The sequence below is a fragment of the Equus przewalskii genome, chromosome 2, assembly GCF_037783145.1.
Source record: "Equus przewalskii isolate Varuska chromosome 2, EquPr2, whole genome shotgun sequence".
Lineage (NCBI taxonomy): Eukaryota > Metazoa > Chordata > Mammalia > Perissodactyla > Equidae > Equus > Equus przewalskii.
In genome coordinates, this window is record NC_091832.1 from 12,631,127 (window position 1) to 12,650,913 (window position 19,787).

Sequence of the window (19,787 nt, forward strand, 5' to 3'; positions counted from 1 at the left end):
ATATATGGCCACCTGGTAGTAACTGCCAACTTCCAGTAGTTGCAACAGATAAGAAAGGTGTTTAAGAATCTATGAAAGATGCTGTGCTATTAGTAAATAGCATTAGTGGCAGGGTGACCACCATCATGGCTTGTTTGGGACAGAGGAGTTCCCCAAACACAGAACTTCCAGTGTTAAAATTGGAAAAGTCTCAGAACAAACCAGGACAAGTTGGTCACCCTGATCAGTGGCAAGAGGAAAACAAATTACCTTATTCAGGAAAAATCAAAGGCTGAAATGTTCAGTGCTTTGTAGGGTTTATAGTTAGTTACAGGAATAAACTCATAGGTGAAAAATAATCAAATCTTTTGAACTCTTGCTCTTCATTTTTTCCTCCACAAAACAACTTTTTATGACTTACGTTTATAAGAACATAGTATCACATCATGGCAAAACACTACTTACAAAAGACTGGCTGCTTCCTGGAATGCATTGACAGCTGCTGGAATATCCCCCATCACCAGATGTTTCTGTCCTAAACCCAATAGTTTCTTAGCTTCACTATCCACATCCAGACTGCAAGAAAAAGATTCAAGTGTCAAATACTTTTAAAATCAACACTTTTTCAATACCTGCTACATCTAAATAATAGTTTCTTTAATTTCTTTAAACCTCTGAACTACTCTGGCAAGGCTTAGCTAACCCACACTTATTTATCCCACACTACAAAAGCAAGAGAAATTTCAAAGGCAGTCTTCTCAGTTTGACTAAAATATTTTCTCTTAACAGTTTATCTACTCACAAAGTCTATATTGCATGTTACTATAAATATTTGCTAATTAAGCAACAGATAAAGATGGAATCATAAAAGAACCATAAATTCATAAAGCAAGTTGTACTAGCATAAAGAAAAATTAAATCAAGAAACAAAAGGCGGTGATCTCAAGATCAAGACAATGTGGTATTGGCATAAATAAAAGCAAATAGATCAAATGGAACAGAATTTAAAAATAGATCCACATATATGGCCAACTGAAATTCTGACAACAGTCCCAAGCCAATTCAATGAGGAAAGAATAATCTTTTCAACAAATGGTGCTGGAATAATTGGATATCCACACGCAAAAAAGTGAACCCCACCCTTATCTCACATCATATACAAAAATTAACTTGAGGGCCGGGCCCAGTGGCACAGCGGTTAAGTGCGCACATTCCGCTTTGGCAGCCCGGGGTTCGCCAGTTCGGATCCCAGGTGCAGACATGGCACTGCTTGGCAAGCTATGCTGTGGAAGGCATCCCACATATAAAGTAGAGGAAGATGGGCACGGATGTTCTCTCAGGGCCGGTCTTCCTCAGCAAAAACAGGAGGATTGGCAGCAGATGTTAGCGCAGGACTAACCTTTCTCAAAAAAAAAAAAAAAAAAAAAAAACTAACTTGAAATGGATCATAGACTTTTTTTTTTTAAGATTTCTTTATTTTTTCCTTTTACTCCCCAAAGCCCCCCAGTACAATGTTGTATATTCTTCGTTGTGGGTCCTTCTAGTTGTGGCATGTGGGACGCTGCCTCAGTGTGGTTTGATGAGCAGTGCCATGTCCGCGCCCAGGATTCGAACCAACGAAACACTGGGCTGCCTGCAGCAGAGCGCGCAAACTTAACCACTCAGCCATGGGGCCAGCCCCAGATCATAGACTTTCTAAATCTAAGATTTAAAACCATAAAACTTCTAGAAGAAAATATGGGAGAAAAATCTTGGTAACTTTGAGTTTGGCAAATACATCTTAAATATGATGGAAAAAGCACGAACTATCAACTAGACAGACTATTAAAACTCCAAGAAAAATTCAATTTTTCATTCAAACAATCAAATGAGTGCTTTTCCTAAAGACAACAATCATTCCTACTTCAGTATGCAGATCTAGTAACCATATTTCCAATTTTGTCATACAAAATATAAAGCCATGAAGTGAAGGGCTGAGAATAAACTTAGCTTGAGGCACTTCATCACGAACATTCTTAAGTGAAACAGGTGTAGTATTTTATATCACGGACATTCCTAAGTGAAACTGGTAAAGAACGACAAAAGAACTACTCATACTGTTTGGTGCCACTGCCTTGACTTATGTTAAGGGGCCAGCAGGTTTATCCACCATTGCTTTTGCACCGTTAGTGCCAATGTCAATACAGTAAAAAGGACAAATGGTGTTCCTTATTATGAAAATAGTTTTGATCTTGCAAAATCTCTGAAAGGGTCTCGGGGACCCAGCAGTGTACAGACTATACGTTGAGAACTGCTGAATAAGAGCATGGACTGACGTCCAAAAGAGAATATGTAGTACAGATTTATGGCAGAGTGTTAAGAAATTTCTCTTCCTATTGCTTACTCACTGAACAAACAAAAACAGAGGGGCTGGCCCTGTGGCCAAGTGGTTAAGTTCGTGTACTCCGCTTCGGCAGCCCAGGGTTTCGCTGCTTCGGATCCTGGGCACAGACATGGCACTGCTCGTCAGGCCATGCTGAGGCGGCGACCCATAACTAAAAAATATGCAACTATGTACTGGGGAGATTTGGGGAGAAAAAATCAGGAATAAATAAATAAAGTAGAATCATCAAGTAAGAGCAAGAAGAGAGGTGATGGTATTGAATGTTTAAGAAAATGTTAAGAAAAAGTCCTTCAGCAGAATGGGAAAATAAGTTGCTATAACTGCCAGATAGTACTAAATATCCACTTCAGGTCAATATGAATTTATAATGAGGCTAGTCATGCTTTTTCCTTTTTTGTTTTTGAGGAAGATTAGCCCTGAGCTAACTGCTGCCAATCCTCCACTTTTTGCTGAGGAAGACTGGCCCTGAGCAAACATCCGCGCCCATCTTCCTCTACTTTATATGTGAGACGCCTACCACAGCATGGCTTGTCAAGCGGTGCCATGTCTGCACCTGGGATCTGAAACGGCAAACCCCAGGCCGCAGAAGTGTAACGTGCAAACTTAACAGCTGTGCCACCGGGCCGGTCCCTAGTCATGCTTTCTCCAACCAACCTTCATGTTTGTCTCAGAATCAGTATCATCCTCTTCAAAAAATCATAAATGCTTATAATATTGCTAATTCCATATCAGCACTGTGTTGTAGGGGTCAGGTAGCCAAGCTCTATTTACACTTTATGCTCAGTCCAGAGATTTAAAAACTATGGTATATCCAAGAATAACCCTCTAAAAAGGTTACATGAATGTGTGTTTAGGACCAATCCTGAGTGGTACCCCTCCTTCCACAAAACCAGACTGACTCACAAATCATTACGTAGTATTTCTAGAAGACACAGTTTAAATAACCAAGATGAAAAGAGGATTTAAGACCACAACATGAAAAACATGAAATAATAAAACAAACAAAAAACCTAAAGATTCGTTAAAAACAGATGTGCAGATATTCTGCAGAAGGATGAAACAGATTTTAGAACAGTGATTCTCAACCTAAGTGTGCTTAAGAATTATCAGGAAGCTTTTCCAAAAGACACAAACCTGAATTCTATCTCAAGCTTAAATAAAATCTCTAGGGGTACAACCTAGGCACCTTACCTTTTGGATAAGCTTCCTAGTTAATTATGCTTACCTCTGGTTAAGAACTTTGGTCCCATCAAGATGAAGAAGTTATGCAGAAGTAGATATGGGCTCAATATAAAATTTAGAACTTTTAAACTAGAATAACAACAAAATTCAAAATGGCAATCTTACAAAATAGACACCTAAATCAGTAAAAGTATTCAAAGAAAAATAGGTTAGCATTTGCCAGGCATGTACTGAGTAAAGAGAAAAACTAAATAACTTTCACTTCTACTATTTTAAGCAAATGCAAAAACCCTGAAGATATCAATTGTCTGGACTCCATACTTTAAACTACAGACAAGTACCTTAATATTCAGTCTTGTTATCTATTAAATATAATGAAACGAACTGCCCTCAAGTTATATAGTTTATATTCCAGATAAAAATATAAAATTGGGGCCAGCCCCAGTGGCATAGCGGTTAGGTTCAGCGCACTCTGCTTCAGCAGCCCAGCTTTGGTACCCAGGCATGGACCTACACCACTCATCTGTCAATGGCCATGATGTGGTGGTGGCTCACAAACAAAAAGTGGAAGACTGGGGTGAGCCCCATGGCCGAGTGGTTAAGTTTGCATGCTCTGCTTCGGCAGCCCAGGGTTTCGCCGGTTCAAATCCTGGGCACGGACATGGCACCACTCATCACACCATGCTGAGGCGGCATCCCACATGCCACAAGTGGAAGGACCCACAACTAAAAATACACAACTATGTACCAGGGGGCTTTGGGGAGAAAAAGGAAAAATAAAAATCTTTAAAAAAATTTTTTTTTTAATTTTTAAAAAGTGGAAGATTGGCAGTAGATGTCAGGTCAGGGCGAATCTTCCTCAGCAAAATAAATAAATACACAAATAAATCTAAAATTGTACCATGTAAATAATCTTACCTCTCCACTTTATTTGCAGAGGTAGAAGGAGCAGGAGCATCATCTTCAATTCTGTAATGAAAAATTAAGGGGAAAAAAGTAAAAATGGAGGCTATTTTAAGCCTGGAAATTAAATAAAGAAAAACATAAAGCCAAAAGAGCTAATGCCCAAATGATATTAAGATCTTAAAAGTAATATTTACTGGACTATAACTAGTTTTTGGGTGGTGAACATGATGTAATCCGCACAGAATTCAAAATATATTATGATGTACATCCAAAAGCTATATGATGTTATAATCCAATCTTACTGCAAAAAAAAAGTAATATTTACTTACACTATCAAACTTAATCCTTACCCATTAAATATCTGTTAAATGTTTATTTGCTAGGCATGAGAAATACTACAATAAATAAGACAGTCACATCCTCGCTTTGATCAGATGGAAGATTGGATTTATGATCAGATAGAAGAGAATGAAATATTTCTGTTATAATGCAACATTTGCATTCCTGAAAAATCTCATTCTGCAAAACTGCTCACTAAAAATAAGGTTTATGGTTCTAAAAAAGGAAGAAGCAAAGTTTCCCAGAACATTCATTTTTGAAAAATGCTAATAAATCTTTAAAACATTTCATAGTTGTGTTTACTGAAAAGATCTAGAAATAATGACCAACTCAGTAGAAATGAGTACCCTCTTGCAGCCAGACTGTGTTCCCGAAAATCCATTTCCCACTAATAGGAACCAATTATTGAGAAACAGTAAATCCTAAGCCAGGGCAGGGGAAGTACAAAGGTGAGTCTGGGACAATTTTGTGCCAGAAAGCAACAAAGCTATATCTAATATTACTTGGGATCATAACTACTTATGGTCATGCCAAAGGAATTATAACGCAAATACGGAGAATCTGAGGAAAGGCATAGGAAGAGTTCTTTGTACTATTTTTGCAACTTTTCTATAAATTTGACATGTTTCATAATAATTTACCAAAAAATTACAAAAGCACACTCAGGAGCCACCCTGAATAAAATCCCACTAGCCAAGAGAGTCAATTTGAGCATTGACAAAGATAACTAAAACGGACTGAAAAACTTTGAACGTATTTAAATCAATGAGTTTTCAATGATACAAACAAAAACAAAAAAATTATTAGTCATCTTTGGAGAAAGACAAGAGACCACTGAATTATTTTGAAAATTAAAAATGAGCGGGAAGAATTATTTACCTTTTCTTTACAATACAATTGTACCTTAGGTAGGTTTTAAGACAGGGTTGACTTAAGTTATTACTAAGGAACCCTATATATTGACACCATGAACTTGATATTAATTTAAATCTTTGCCATTTTTACCTGCTCCACCACTGGTTTTCACCTCTATCCCAAAGGCAATATTCAGACAAGGACATATATCATTTGTATGTGTGCCCCCAAAGCACACCAGAGCTTAAATCAAGAACCACTACATCTCAAATGAGCGCCAAAAGTGCTGTTAGCTGTGGTGAAATAGAGAAAAGGGAAGCACAGCGGGGAAGGGGTAACTTTACTACCAAGTACTAATAACACCTCAGAAGGAATAAATTAGAAGTGGAATACAGAGAGCAAGAGAGCTACAAGCGTGAGAGAAGAGAAAAAGCTGTAGGAGAGAACAGGGCTCTCCAGTAGACATTTCTGAAAACGCCCCAAAAAGTTAAAATATACACACACAAACAGGACAGAGTCAATTAGTTTTACATATTTGGACTTTCTTATTTAGCTACACCAAACTTATGAAAATAGATGTGCAATATATGCAATATGGATGAAACAAATGAACAATGAAAAGTTAGCTTGTTCAATTCAATAAATATTTAGTTAAATAGACATTTTAATACCTAGTATGTGCTAAGCATTGGAGAGTCTGCAAGAAAAACAGTTAAAGCAGAGGGGACAACTTGTTTAGAAGCACAGAGAAAGGCAGAGGAGAGGAGATTAAATGACTATTGGGGGAGTACTAGAGTCTGAGTTCTAGAACATGCTTTATAGACAACAAGTTGTCAGTTACTTTCAGCAGGATCCAAAATCTTTGCTCCCAACTACTGATCCTTTTGTGGATATTATACTGGTCTACTAGTTTGATGAAAAGCCCTAAGGAAAGGGGAAAAAATGGAGTTGAAAATAAGCAGAGACTTCACAGACAGAGCCACAGGGAGGAGGCATAATTTAAAAGGCAGTGCTTCCAGCTGCAGGTAAGCAAGCAGGCAATCTGCCCAGAACCCTGGAATGGCCTTGGATCTTTATCTACAAACACTTTCTATCATAGTATGTTCAAAATTTCACTAAGAGGTTATTCTGACCAAATCCTCTCAGAGCTTCTCAAGTTACCTGTGAGTGAAGGACTAGATTTTTTATTTCCAATGTGTAACAGATGGGTTTTTATATAAGAGAAATGTCAAATATCAAATTTCTTTGTTTCAAAATGCTTACTCCAGATTTTTATACTTCTCTCTTTGCAGACCAGTAACAGAAAGTTCACAAACTAGCACAATGAAGTAGTAACACAAATGTCCCATAAGAGTATGAGTACTAAAAATAAACACATTAATGCTGCACATACATGCTACAAACATTCAGGCACCAGTGGCAACAGGAACACACGAAATGTTCTGTACCCCACACAGGTAAGGGGTGATGTGCAATACTATTTAACTTTCACTATTAGCCATGGTGGAAGTGAACAGGGACCAGACTCAGCCTCCCACCTCAAACAACTAAAAAGAACAGCCAAAATACATGAAACATTAGTTTTCAGACACTGAACAACTCGTAGCACAGGACAGTGATCTGAGAGAAGGCAAACAAATGAGGTGAACCCTACCAGTATCGCCAGCTTACCGCCTGGAGAGTTTTGTCCACAGCATACAGGAGGAAGCCAAACAGAGTCCATCTCACAGAAGTGAGGAGACAGAGTTCCAGGTTTGGGGAGGTCTAGGTGGCGGCAATTTACAGGACAGAATAGAGAGGAGAGAGCGAGCTCTAGAGATCTGCAGAGGGTTCCCTCCAGTCTTTATCTAAGTCCTGATCGGGTTATGCACAAGAAAAATGAGGCGTGGGAAAGAACCACCAGAAAGGAGTAGATGGAACAATCCTCAGAGATCATACAGGGTCTAGAATAACTCATGTTCCCATAGCCAGGGTAGACAGACCTGCTACCACACAGGGCATCAAGTACTACTTTAGCAATGGCACGAAAGACCATTCCAGACCTGCCTAACAAAACATAAAGGCAAACCTCAAAAGGACTGAGGTTACTGTTACTGTTTCCAAGAAAATGCATCTCAAACAAAGTCAAAATATATTCAAAGGAATAAAAAAAATTCTGTACCCAACAAACATTACAATATCTAATAAATTATATAAGTAAAAAAATTATCAGGCAAATAAAGAAGCAGGAAATTAAAATCCATAATGGAAAAAAAGTAACCAACAGAAAGAGACCCAAAAGTGACCTAGATGACAGAATTAGACAAGAACGTTAAAGCAATTATTTTAAATATACTCCACATGCTCAAGAATGTAAAGGAAAGCATTAGCATGATGATGAGAAAAATAAGATATTTTTTAAAAAGACCCAAACCAAACTGCTGGAGATGAAAAATACACTTTACAGGATTAACAATGATCAGACCCTGAAGAAAAAATTCATGAATTTAAGGATACAGCAGTAGAAACTATCCAAAATGAAAATATCGAGACTTGAAAAAAACAGAACAGAACTTTGTGAATGTGAGACACTAAGCAGACTAACATATGTTAACTGGATTCTCTGAAGGGATTGAGGGGGATGGAGTAGGAAGGAAAATATTTAAAGAAATGATGGCAAAAACAAAACAAAATAAAAACAAAGTTTTATTACTTTTATTTTCTTTTTGGTGACAGAGATTGGCCCTGAGCTAACACCTGTGCGAATCCTCCCCCATTTTCTATGTGGCATGCCGCCACAGCATGGCTCGATGAGCAGTGTGTAGGTCTGTGCCTGGGATCCAAACCCACGAACCCCAGGCTGCCAAGGCAGAGCACGCGAACAGAACCACTATGCAACCAGGCCAGCCCCTTAAAATATTTTTTTAAATTGGAGTATCTACCACTATGCTCACACAATCAGCTGAAGTTGAACAGGGACCAGTCACTTTAAGGGAGAAGAATTCACTACAATCCCCACCACTTCACTTTTTCCTATCTGGCCCTCTAGGCTTAACATTTCTCTTTCTTTTTTATTTTTTTTTTCTTTTTCTCCCCAAAGCCCCCCGGGTACATGGTTGTGTATTTTTAGTTGTGGGTCCTTCTAGTTTTGGAATGTGGGATGCCGCCTCAGCATGCCTTAACGAGTGGTGCGATGTCCGTGCCTGGGATTCGAACTGGTGAAACCCCGGGTGGAAGTGGAGTGTGCGAACTCAACCACTCAGCCACCAGGCCAGCCCCTATGCTTAACATTTCTAAGCACTGCTACAGAACACCAAACTGCTAAATACTGGTGACTGTTTGGAAATCAGAAAAGGAGGAAAGGGAGTCCAGAATTCTATTTCTGAGGTTGGGAAACAGTGCTATCCAACCAAAATAAGGTTTGAGAACAGGATTCATTAGTGAAAATTGAGGGGGTTACATATGCTGATTTTGAGGAACACCTAAATGGACAACGTTCAATACGCAATTCAGAGCAAACATTTGACTTCCAGACATAGCACATGCAGTACCTATTCTATTTTCATTCAGTTCTCTCAAAAAAAACTTGTGGCAGGTGGCAATATTCCTATAATCCCATTTTACAGAGAGGCAACTTGCCCAATTACACAGATGACTTAGTAACCTAATGACCCAATTATAACTCATACTCTATTCCAATTGCCTATTGACTTTCTGTATTCCCCATCAGGATTAAGCTCTAAGGAAAGAAACCACATCCACCTTATCCTAGCTGTATCCTAGCACCAAACACAAGGCCTGGCACCTAATCAATTATGTGCTAAAATAAGTGATCAATTCTGAATCACTAGGATAGGATTAGGGCAAGTGACTTTGCCACTTGGCAAGTGAGGTGCCTCAGTTTCCTCAACCATAATTAACAACACCTCTCTCATAAGATTTGTTTTGAAAATTAAATGAGAAAGTTCACAAAGTACTTTGTTCAATGCTTGACACATAAGGAGTCAATATATTCTAGCAATTATTAACAATGAAAGAACAGAGAGATAGGAAGAAATGGAGGTAGTATCAAAGGAAAACAAAATTAAGGAGGGAGTGTCTGGTATCAGATACAGCGAAAAGGTTAAGAACTAATGAGAAAGCTAAGAATGAAAAAGACAAATTTAGCATTTAGTGATCAATGATTACTTTCAGCGATGTTGTTCAAATGGCACAAAGTTTTCAAAAAGAAGTCAGATTGAGGCAGGTTGAACAAATGTGTATAATCTCAGAACACATCTGTCCTATTCTTTTGACCTAATGACCACAAGAAACTGAGATATTATTCACCTTCTCATCTCTAAAACCTAATGCATTAAAATATATATTAAATAGATTGGTTAAATTAAGCAAACAGAAGGGAAGAAAATAGGGACTAGGAATGCAGACTCTTGTCTAAAGAAATTTGGCTATGAAGGGAAGAACCAAAGACAGGAGCTAAATAGAGATATGTGATAAAGAAAATGTTTTTAAATGCATCCACTTTAAGATGTTTGATTGCAGAGGAGACACTGCTATCTGAGGGGAAGGAGAGGAAGCATCAAGAAGAGACCAAACAGGTAGTTGCTGCTAGACAACTAGACATAAAAAGCAAATCTCCAAATTGTTTTATCTTCAAAATATTTTTTTCCTTCACATAAACCCTCACTCTGTGAAGAAATTATTCTATTCAGATTTTTCTTTTGGAAACTCTTAATTTCCACAAGAACTCTCAACTTCCAGCCATCTATTCTGTGTCTGCTAAAGCAGAGCAGCTGAATGAACATCTGAAGGAAACATACAACAGCACTGACTGGACTCATTTTAAATTCTGGCCACAAATCTAAAACAAGAACAACATTGGCAATCCTACCACATTCCTTAGAATATCTGTCACCCAAGTCTCCAAAATGACTCTTTCTCTCCTCAAATCTCCTATACCATACTCTACTCCCCAGTTACTTCTGGAGGATCTTATCTCACACTTCATTGAGCAAAAAGAACAATTAGGAAGGCTCCTTTCCTTAACCACCAAACCTAACTTGCTTGCATAGGTATCCATATCCTCTGCTATCCCTATTTAGATGAAGTTTCCCTGCTAAATCTTCATATAGCTGGTCCCTTTGTCATTCATATCTCATTGAGACAATCCATAATCACCCAATCTAAATACGCACCCAGTTACTCTGACATCACCGTAAAATAGGGTAAACTAAAATAATTATCTGCATAGCACTTTTTCACCAACATTCTCTAATCTATACGTTTATTGTCTTTATCCCAGTAGTGGAAGCTCCATTTGAGAGCAGAGACCTCTTATGTCTCCTTAACTAAGGTACCTCTAGTAACTAAAACAAATGCTCAACATACATAGGGAAAATATGCTTGTAACCGGGGAGGAAAGAAAACTGCTTCACAAAATTTTCCTAAAAGAATGAATCTTAGTTAACTTGTAGAAGCTCCCCACTACTGCCATCACGGGAAATGAGAAAACCAAGGGCGACAGCAGCAGCCAGAAACAGAATCCAGTTTTCCTGAGTCCTGATCATCATAGAAACTTAACATCATCTGTCATTCCCCCTAGAAAGTTTTAAGTTACCCTTACAAATAAATCCAAGTTCAATGTCCACCTATGATAGAATGGATAAAGTGTGGCATATTCAAACAATGGAGCACTATACTGCAGAAAGAAAGAAAACAGTACAAGAACATGTAATGTGGATCAATCTCATAATGTTGAGTATAAGAAGCCAAACATGACTACATACTGAACAATTCCATTTATATAAAGTTCAAAACCAGTAAAAACTAATCTGTGCTTTTACAAGTCAGAAGAGCTGCACTTGGTGGGAGGAGTATGACTAAAAGGGGGATTCCGGGTTCCATATAGTGTTTTGTTTCTAACTTCCCTTTATGAAAATTCACTCAGCCGTACATTTACCTTTTCTGCATTTTGTATTGTTATACTTCAATAAAATGTACTGAAAAACTGACAGGTAAATTTCTTTTTAAAAGTTCAATGATTTGCCTTGTACTTTTACCTAAAAGAAATTAATGTTGAAAAAGAACTATCTGGGGGCCAGCCCAGTAGTGCAGCAGTTAAGTCCGCCCATTAGGCTTCAGCAGCCCGGGGTTGATCTGTTTGGATCCCAGGTGCAGACCTACACACCGCTTGTCAAGCCAAGCTGTGGCAGGCATCCCACATATAAAGTAGAGGAAGAGGGGAATGGATGTTAGCTCAGGGCCAGTCTTCCTCAGCAAAAAGAGGACTGGCAGTGATTGTTAGCTCAGAGCTAATCTTCCTTAAAAAAAAAAAAAAAACCTATCTAAAATTAAAAAGCAGGGATCTGCAATTAATAGAATTCTTTTGACTCAGGACATGGCTTCTTTCTGCCAACTAAAATTTCCACTGCATATTTAAATGGGAAAAACAAAAGGACCTCAGTTTTGGTTTTCTCGAGATGTTTCTTTGCAAATTTTATTATTTTCCACTAACTCCACAATTTATACTTGACCTTGTTAGTAACAAGGAACTGAAGGTTAAGAAGTAGAAGATTACGCATCATGGCTGATCATCAGGGAAATGCAAATCAAAACTACACTAAGATATCACCTTACACCCGTTAGAATGACAAAAATATCTAAAACTAATAGCAACAAATGTTGGAGAGGTTGCGGAGAAAAAGGAACCCTCATACACTGCTGGTGGGAATGCAAACTGGTGCAGCCACTATGGAAAACAGTATGGAGATTCCTCAAAAAACTAAACATAGAACTACCATACGATCCAGCCATCCCACTACTGGGTATTTATCCAAAGAGCCTGAAGTCAGCAACCTAAGTGCCCATCAACAGACGAATGGATAAAGAAGATGTGGTACATATATACAATGGAATACTACTCAGCTGCAAAACAGAACAAAATCATTCCATTTGCAATAACATGGATGGACCTTGAGAGAATTATGTTAAGTGAAATAAGCCAGCAAGAGAAAGATAATCTGTGTATGACTCCACTCATATGAGGAATTTAAAACTATGGACCAAGAACAGTTTAGTGGACACCAGGGGAAAGGTGGGGTGGGGGGTGGGCACAAAGGGTGAAGTGGTGCACCTACAACATGACTGACAAACATTAATGCACAATTGAAATTTCACAAGATTGTAACCTATCAATAACTCAATAAAAAAATAAAAATAAAAATAAAAAAAAAGAATCACCAAAAAAAAAAAAAAGTAGAGGATTACGAATCTTTATTTGAATGACCCCAAATATTAATTTTTTTTCCAGAAGGAAAAGTATTTCCCTTTCATTTGAAAAGCCAATTTTTTGTTCATCCCATGCTTATGATCTTTTTTGTGTGTGGTAAAAAAGACACAACATAAAATTTACCACCTTAGCCATTTTTAAGTATACACTTCAAAGGTATTAAAGTATATTCACATTTTTGTGACAACAATCTCCAGGACTTTTTCATCTTACAAATCTAAACCTTTATACTCAATAAAAAACAACTCCCTTTTTCCTCCTCCCCCCAGCCACTGGCAACCATCATTCTACCTTGTTTCTATGAATTTGACTACTTTAGATATCTCGTCTAAGTGGAAACACACCACTCGTCTTTTTGTAACTTTTTTGTGACTTATTCCACTTAGCATGATAGCCTCAAGATTCATCCACACTGAAGCACCAGAATTTCTTGATTTCGGGGCCGGCCTGGTGGCGCAGCGCTGAAGTTCACATGTTCCGCTTTGGCAGACCGGGGTTCGCCAGTTCGGATCCCGGATGCAGACATGGCACAGCTTGGCAAGCCCTGCTGTGGTAGGCATCCCACATATACTCAGAGGAAGATGGGCACGGATGTTAGCTCAGGGTCAGTCTTCCTCAACAAAAAGAGGAGGACTGGCAGCAGTTATCTCAGGGCTAATCTTCCTCCAAAAAAAAAAAATTCCTCATTTAAAGACTGAATAATACTCAATTGTATGTATATACCACACTTTGCTTATCTATTCATCCATCAACGGGACATTTGGGTTGCTTCTAGACCTTAGCTATTGTGAATAGCACTGGTATGAATGTGGGCATGCAAATATATACATCTCTTCAAGATCCTGTTTTTAATTCTTTTGGATATATACCCAGAAGTGGGATTGCTGGATCATATATGGTAGTTCTACTTATAACTTTTGGAGAAATCCCCATACTATTTTCTATCATCCACCAACAGTATACAAGAGTTTCAATTTCTCCACATCCTTGCCAACACTGGCATTTTTTTTTTTTAAGGAGCCATCCTAATGCATGTGAGATATCTCATCCTGGTTTTGATTTACATCTCTTATTAGTGATGTTAATAAGCACCTTTTTATGTTTCTTGGCCATATGTCCGCTTTGGAGAAATGTCTAGTCAAGTACTTTGCTCATTTTTTTTTTTAAAGATTTTTTTTTTCTCCCCAAAGTCCCCCAGTACATAGTTGTATATTCTTCGTTGTGGATCCTTCTAGTTGTGGCACGTGGGACGCTGCCTCAGCATGGTCTGATGAGCAGTGCCATGTCCGCGCCCAGGATTCGAACCAACGAAACACTGGGCCGCCTGCAGCGGAGCACACGAACTTAACCACTCGGCCACAGGGCCAGCCCACTTTGATCTTTTTAATCGAATTATTTTATTTTTTTTGTTCTTGAGTTGTAGTTTTTAATATAGTTTTTAATATATTCTGGATATTACCCTTATCAAATGTATGATTCGCAAATATTTCCTCCCATTTCATTTTTTGCCTTCTCACTGTTGACTGTGCCCTGCAATGCACAAGTTTTTCAATTTGATGTAGTCTCATTTGCCTATTTTTGCTTTTGTTGCCTGTGCTCTTGGTGTCATAGCCAATAAATTACTGCCACGTCCAATGTCATGGAGCCTTTACCTTATGCTTTCTTTTGGAGTTTTATAGTTTCAGGTCTAACATTTAGGTCTTTAATCCATTTTCAGCTCATTTTTGTATATGGTGCAAGATCCTTAAGGTTCCAACTTCATTCTTTTGCATGCGTGTATCCAGTTTTCCCAACACCATTTATTGAAGGGACTGCCCTTTTCTCATTGAGTGGTCTTGGCATACTTGTCAAAGTTCATTTGACCATATGTGAGGATTTATTATTTCTAGGCTTTCTATTCTATTCCATTGGTTTATTTGTCTGTCTTATGCCAGTACCATAGTTTTGATTACAGAGCTTTGTAATGTTCTGAAATCAGGAAATGAGTCCTCCAACTCTGTTCTTTTTCAAAACTGTTTTGGCTATCGGGGGTCCCTTGAGATTCTATATGAATTTTATCATAAACTTTTCTATTTCCACAAAAAATGCCATTGGGATCTTGATAGGGATTGTGTTGAACCTGGAGATCTCTTTGGGTAGTGTGGACATCTTAACAATGTTAAGCATTCCAATTCACGAATAGGGGATGTCTCTTCATTTATTTCTGTCTTTAATTTCTTTCAGCAATGTTCTGTAGTTTTTACCACAAGTTTGTACAAGCCTTTCACCTGCTTGGTCAGTCTTATTCCTAAGTATTTTCTTCTTTTGATGGTATAGTAAATGGAACTGTTTCCTTTTCACATTGTTCATTATTAGTGTATAGAAACACAACTGATTTTTGTGTTGATTTAGTATCCTGCAACTTTGCTGAATTCATTTATTAGTTCTAACAGGTTTTTTGTGGAATCTTTAGGACGGAACTCAGTTTTTAAAGTGCTAAGTGAAGAATACTTTTAAGCATGCATATAAGCATTATCAAGGTGAATGGATGTGATGAGTAAACTGTCTTAAGAATATAAGATCATTCTCATCTCATTCAGAAATAATTTCAACATACTTATTCCATTTATTTTTCTGCCTTAACCTTTTCCCCTCACGTCAAAAAAGCACCTTGACATTATCAAATAACAGAATTCATCTAAAACAGTCTTCTAAAAATGGTAATTATTTGGAGGTCCACCAGAGGGACTCTTCCCACTTACACATTTGAGCTAATATACTGACCTAACTCCTCCACTTCACCAAAAAATAGGTACCCAGATATTTTGGTTCAATCTTTCACACAAACATATTCTAATTACAATGACATTAATTCATCATAAATCCACAAATCTACTCAAGAGGTTATCTTAATCTTAAACAGCAAAATACTAAGTACCAAAATAAGCCCCACACCAACACAGATGAAACAAACCAGGTGTGAAAACAGAAATGATAAACCCCAGAACTTTACTCTAAGGATTACTGAGCTAAACTGCTTGTTTGCATTTTGATATCTCTCCTCTAAAGCAACAAATAGGCAGCTCAGGAATTATTATAAGACAGCTAAGCCCAAAATTCAATGTATCACACAAGACTTCTTTCTGAGCTTTCTCATTCCTCCTGGTCACTGCAGTACAAACTGCTATGTTCTCTATCTTCTGAAACAAAGAAAAAGGTTAAGAATTAATTAGAAAGTTAATAATGACATGGACTGATTTAGCATTTAAACAATCATTGATTACCTTTAGCAAGGTTGTTTAAATGGCATGAGGAAACAGAAGCTAAATTGAAGCTTTTTACAGATGATAACACTGTGGTCCAACATCACTACTTAAGCAATGGAGCTGCTATCAAAATCAACTCTGAATTGAGGTTTATTTCTCATTCCATTCTTTCTCTCTACTGGTTTGGAAGTTATACATGTTTTTATTCTTTCAACGGTTGTACTGGAATTATAATGTGTATTCTTATGACAGTCTAAAATCAAGTCATCTTCTTTACCCTTCCCCTTAAAGGCTTCAACTCTGAATAGCCCCACCAACCAACTTAACTGAGGAATGCTGTCTTTATTGCTCTCAGACTAGCTAATTAGGTTTTCATGTCATTTCCTCTCAGGCAAGCTTTTTGGTAGGTAATGAGGGAATAAAAACTTGAAATACTAGAGTTTAATCCAGACTCTGCCACCAATTAATTTGTCAATTATTTCTCCATTCTAATCTTGGTTTTTCTCATCTACAAAAGGAAGATAACTACTTCACGGTATACTCACATAGATCAAAAAAAGACATTCAAGAAAGCACTCAAACATACAACTGCCCCCAAAAAAGCACTCAATACCCACAATCGCTCAGTTTCAGTTTGCAACTTAAGGTAGGAGGAACTTAAATGGTTTATTTTTCTTTCTAGACGTACATACGTAAACTTTCTCTGTCTATGACCTGCCAGGAAGCTGGAGACTAGTTCACTATTAACCTAACTTTGGCTAGACACAGATAACACCCGAAAATCTGCAAGAGATATTCAGTGCATGATTTTATCTTTAAAAAAAACATCGCTTTTATTAAGTACTGTAGAGGGCAAAGATTCCTCTAAGTGGAATCATGACTGCTCGAGTTGTCTAGCGCACCGAAAAATGGTCTCCTGAGCATCGCTCTCAAGCAAGGAGTTCTTTTTATAATAGATACCACACGACTCCCAAACCCAATCTATTCCAGTCCTCTCAAATCAACGGGTAGAGAGGTTGAAAATGAAGTTTGAAATTAAAATTGTATTTCCCAAGAGTTCCCAGACGATTCTGAGGTGGTTTGAGAACCACTGCTCAACATGAACCCACGGGGAAACGACCCAAAAAGTGGTTAAGTAGAGCATGTAGAGATAAGTAAACCTCTGGTAACTGTAAATGTACTAACAGAGTGTAAGCCCCTAAGAGGACCAACCATAAAAACCTCACAGCACCCTTTCCCTATAATTTATAGAGAAGGAAGCTAACTTCTAAAGTGCACAAGAGGAGGAAAAACATAAAACCAGGCCCCTAAAAAACAAGGGAAGATTGGGAAGTCAGACCTACTGGATGGAAAAGAGCACTTGCTTCCTCGAATTAACGGAGAGTTTCCCCTCACTGTTCAAGAAATGCCTTATGTCTTGTGAGGGGCCCTGTGCCGCCTTCAAAGCAGTCCTATCTTCTGCCCGGTCCTCCTACTACACTTCGCGCACACTGCTGCCCATTAACCTGGCAACCAAACACTAGCAGCTGCAAGTGAGGACCTCGACGCAGCGCTGGGGGAAGATGCTCGGCGTCCCGATAAAATCCCCCCGAAGCAGCCAAGTCTCTAGCCAACGCTCCCAAAGTCTAAAGAACCAAGATGCTCTCCACCACAGGCCGAAGAACCAGGCTAGCTGGGAGCAGAAGGGCGCGAGGCGAGCGACGAGACGGGGCGGAGCAGGCTGCACCGCGCCCCGCCGCGGCTGTCCGAGGCTCTCCCCGAGCCGCCCGGCCCCAAACAATGGAGTTTTCCCGCCTCCTCAGGGCCCCGCCCCCTGCTCCAGAGCCCGCGGAGGGAAGCGAACGCACGCGCGCAAGACCCCGCCCCCCGAGACGCCCCGCCCACTCCGACCCCACCGGTCCAGCCTCCTCCCTCGTGCAGGGTTTTTTTTTTTTTGGCGCCAAATCTCCGTTGGTTATTTTCCGGGGTTGTTTGGGGATCCTACTGGAGACGCGCGCCACAAGTGCGGAGACAGTAGGGGCGTGAAGGCTCACCGGCGCGCTGTGGTCCCGCCTCCCCGCCGATAGCCCCGGGCCGGGGGAGGAAGGAGAGGGGCAGGCGATGGAGACAGCCGCCGCTGCCCCCGGCAAGATGGCGGCCGCGAAAAGCGGGGCAGGGGGCGCCAGCCGCCCGGCGTTATCGCTAATGCGCGAGGCTCTCTGCAAGAGGTGGGCTTCCCCAGTGTCCGGGCCCCCCCGAACAGCGACAGTTGCTCACTGGGAGGCACGTCTTCCCACCCACCGGTCTGTCCGTCTCAGGGAGCCCCCGTCCACCACCCCCTCCCCGCGGACTGGCCAGTGCTTCAAGCTCTCCGCGGTCCCACTTACTTGTCGGCGGAAGCCAGCTCCGCGGCGATGGCGGCAGCGGCTGTGGACTCTGCGGCCATCGTTCCCCTGAGGTGGTGAACCAGCGGGCGGAATAGAGCCTGTGAGAAAAACAGGGAATTTGGGACGCCAGAGACTTATTCAGGGACAGAAAATGGCAGATTGGAGACCCCGCGCGGCTGGGCCCTCTTATATATCAGGGCCCTTCGCCCCGCCCATCCACTTCCGGGTCCTCCCCCTCGAGTTTAAAGGGCCAGGACTCAGCCCCAGTCCAGCCCAAGGACTCCCTCCGCCCCCCCGTCTGGTTCTGCAGGGTACTTTCCTTCCCTGGCCCGCCTTCCTCACAAAAGGCAACTTCCTGCTTCTCTGGCAAGTCGCGTAAGAACTGGAATCTTGGTATTACAACTCCTGACTGGGCGTCGGCCAGCGACTAACACAGACGGGGAAGCTGGTGCTGCTCTGCATGTTTGGAGCGACCGCCGAGGGTCTCTTTCCGGCCCGGATACTCAGGGAGCTGACAGACTTTCTGTCCGTCCCCTCAGTCGTAACGTACGGACACGGTCGGGTACAGTAGCAACGGCTAGAACGGAACTCCGTGAGAGACGCGTGGCTCTGAGCCTCAGCAACAACTGACGCAAGAAAATGCTGTTCTAGGATTGGCTATCGCTGAAACTACCCGCGCTTGATTCAAAGTTCTGTGCTGCGGCGGGACGCGGCGGGCTCCTCCCTCCGGGCCCGCCTCCTTCGGCAGGACCAATCCACTGCCGCCATCCTCTCGGGCCCTACCCAGACTCCGAATCTGAGTAGCTCAGTGCGCCCAGTGCTTTCCGGGCAGTTAAAGTACGATTGATCGTTTGCCCGCTACGTGCGAAGGTACTGTGATTAGACACTTTAAAGCTACTAGCCGTCTTATTTAATCTTAACAATAACGCTACTGGTGAGATCAGTGTCATCAGCCCCACTTGGTAGAGATAGACACCAAGCTTCAGGGAAGATGTGACTTGCTCAGAAAGTTGCAAGACAAGTCGGTTATGGAAAGCAGTGTGCCTCATTTCCTGCAACTGGCTGAGTGGAAGATAACTGGCAGGCTGAAATGGTTGTACTTCGTCACATCTGCAGCATATCCATTGCCTTCCACCGTGGCCTTGCCTACAATGATCAGAACAGGGATTTTATTTCCGTCCAGATTTGGGCACACTGGGAAAGATTCCTGGGGTGGATTCTTAGGCCACTCTGTCAAGGCTCAGGCAGGTCGAAATCTTTGGGGT

At 40.5% G+C, this 19,787-nt stretch overlaps 1 protein-coding gene across 5 annotated transcripts in view; it reads right to left on the bottom strand.

Moving 5' to 3' along the window:
* Positions 1-19,787, bottom strand: part of NASP (nuclear autoantigenic sperm protein) — a 53,035-nt gene that overhangs the window by 12,158 nt on the left and 21,090 nt on the right. For 2 of the 5 annotated variants that reach the window (XM_070609759.1, XM_008521550.2), the window contains exons 2-4: positions 18,523-18,620; positions 4,463-4,513; positions 445-555 (exon numbers count right to left, since the gene is read on the bottom strand). In XM_070609759.1, the coding sequence (XP_070465860.1) occupies positions 445-555; positions 4,463-4,513; positions 18,523-18,581 (221 nt within the window). In that variant the 5' untranslated portion in view covers positions 18,582-18,620. Of the gene's footprint in view, positions 1-444; positions 556-4,462; positions 4,514-18,522; positions 18,753-18,864; positions 19,147-19,787 lie in introns of those variants that run through there. The other 3 variants (XM_070609760.1, XM_070609758.1, XM_008521555.2) reach the window with 3 other exon arrangements.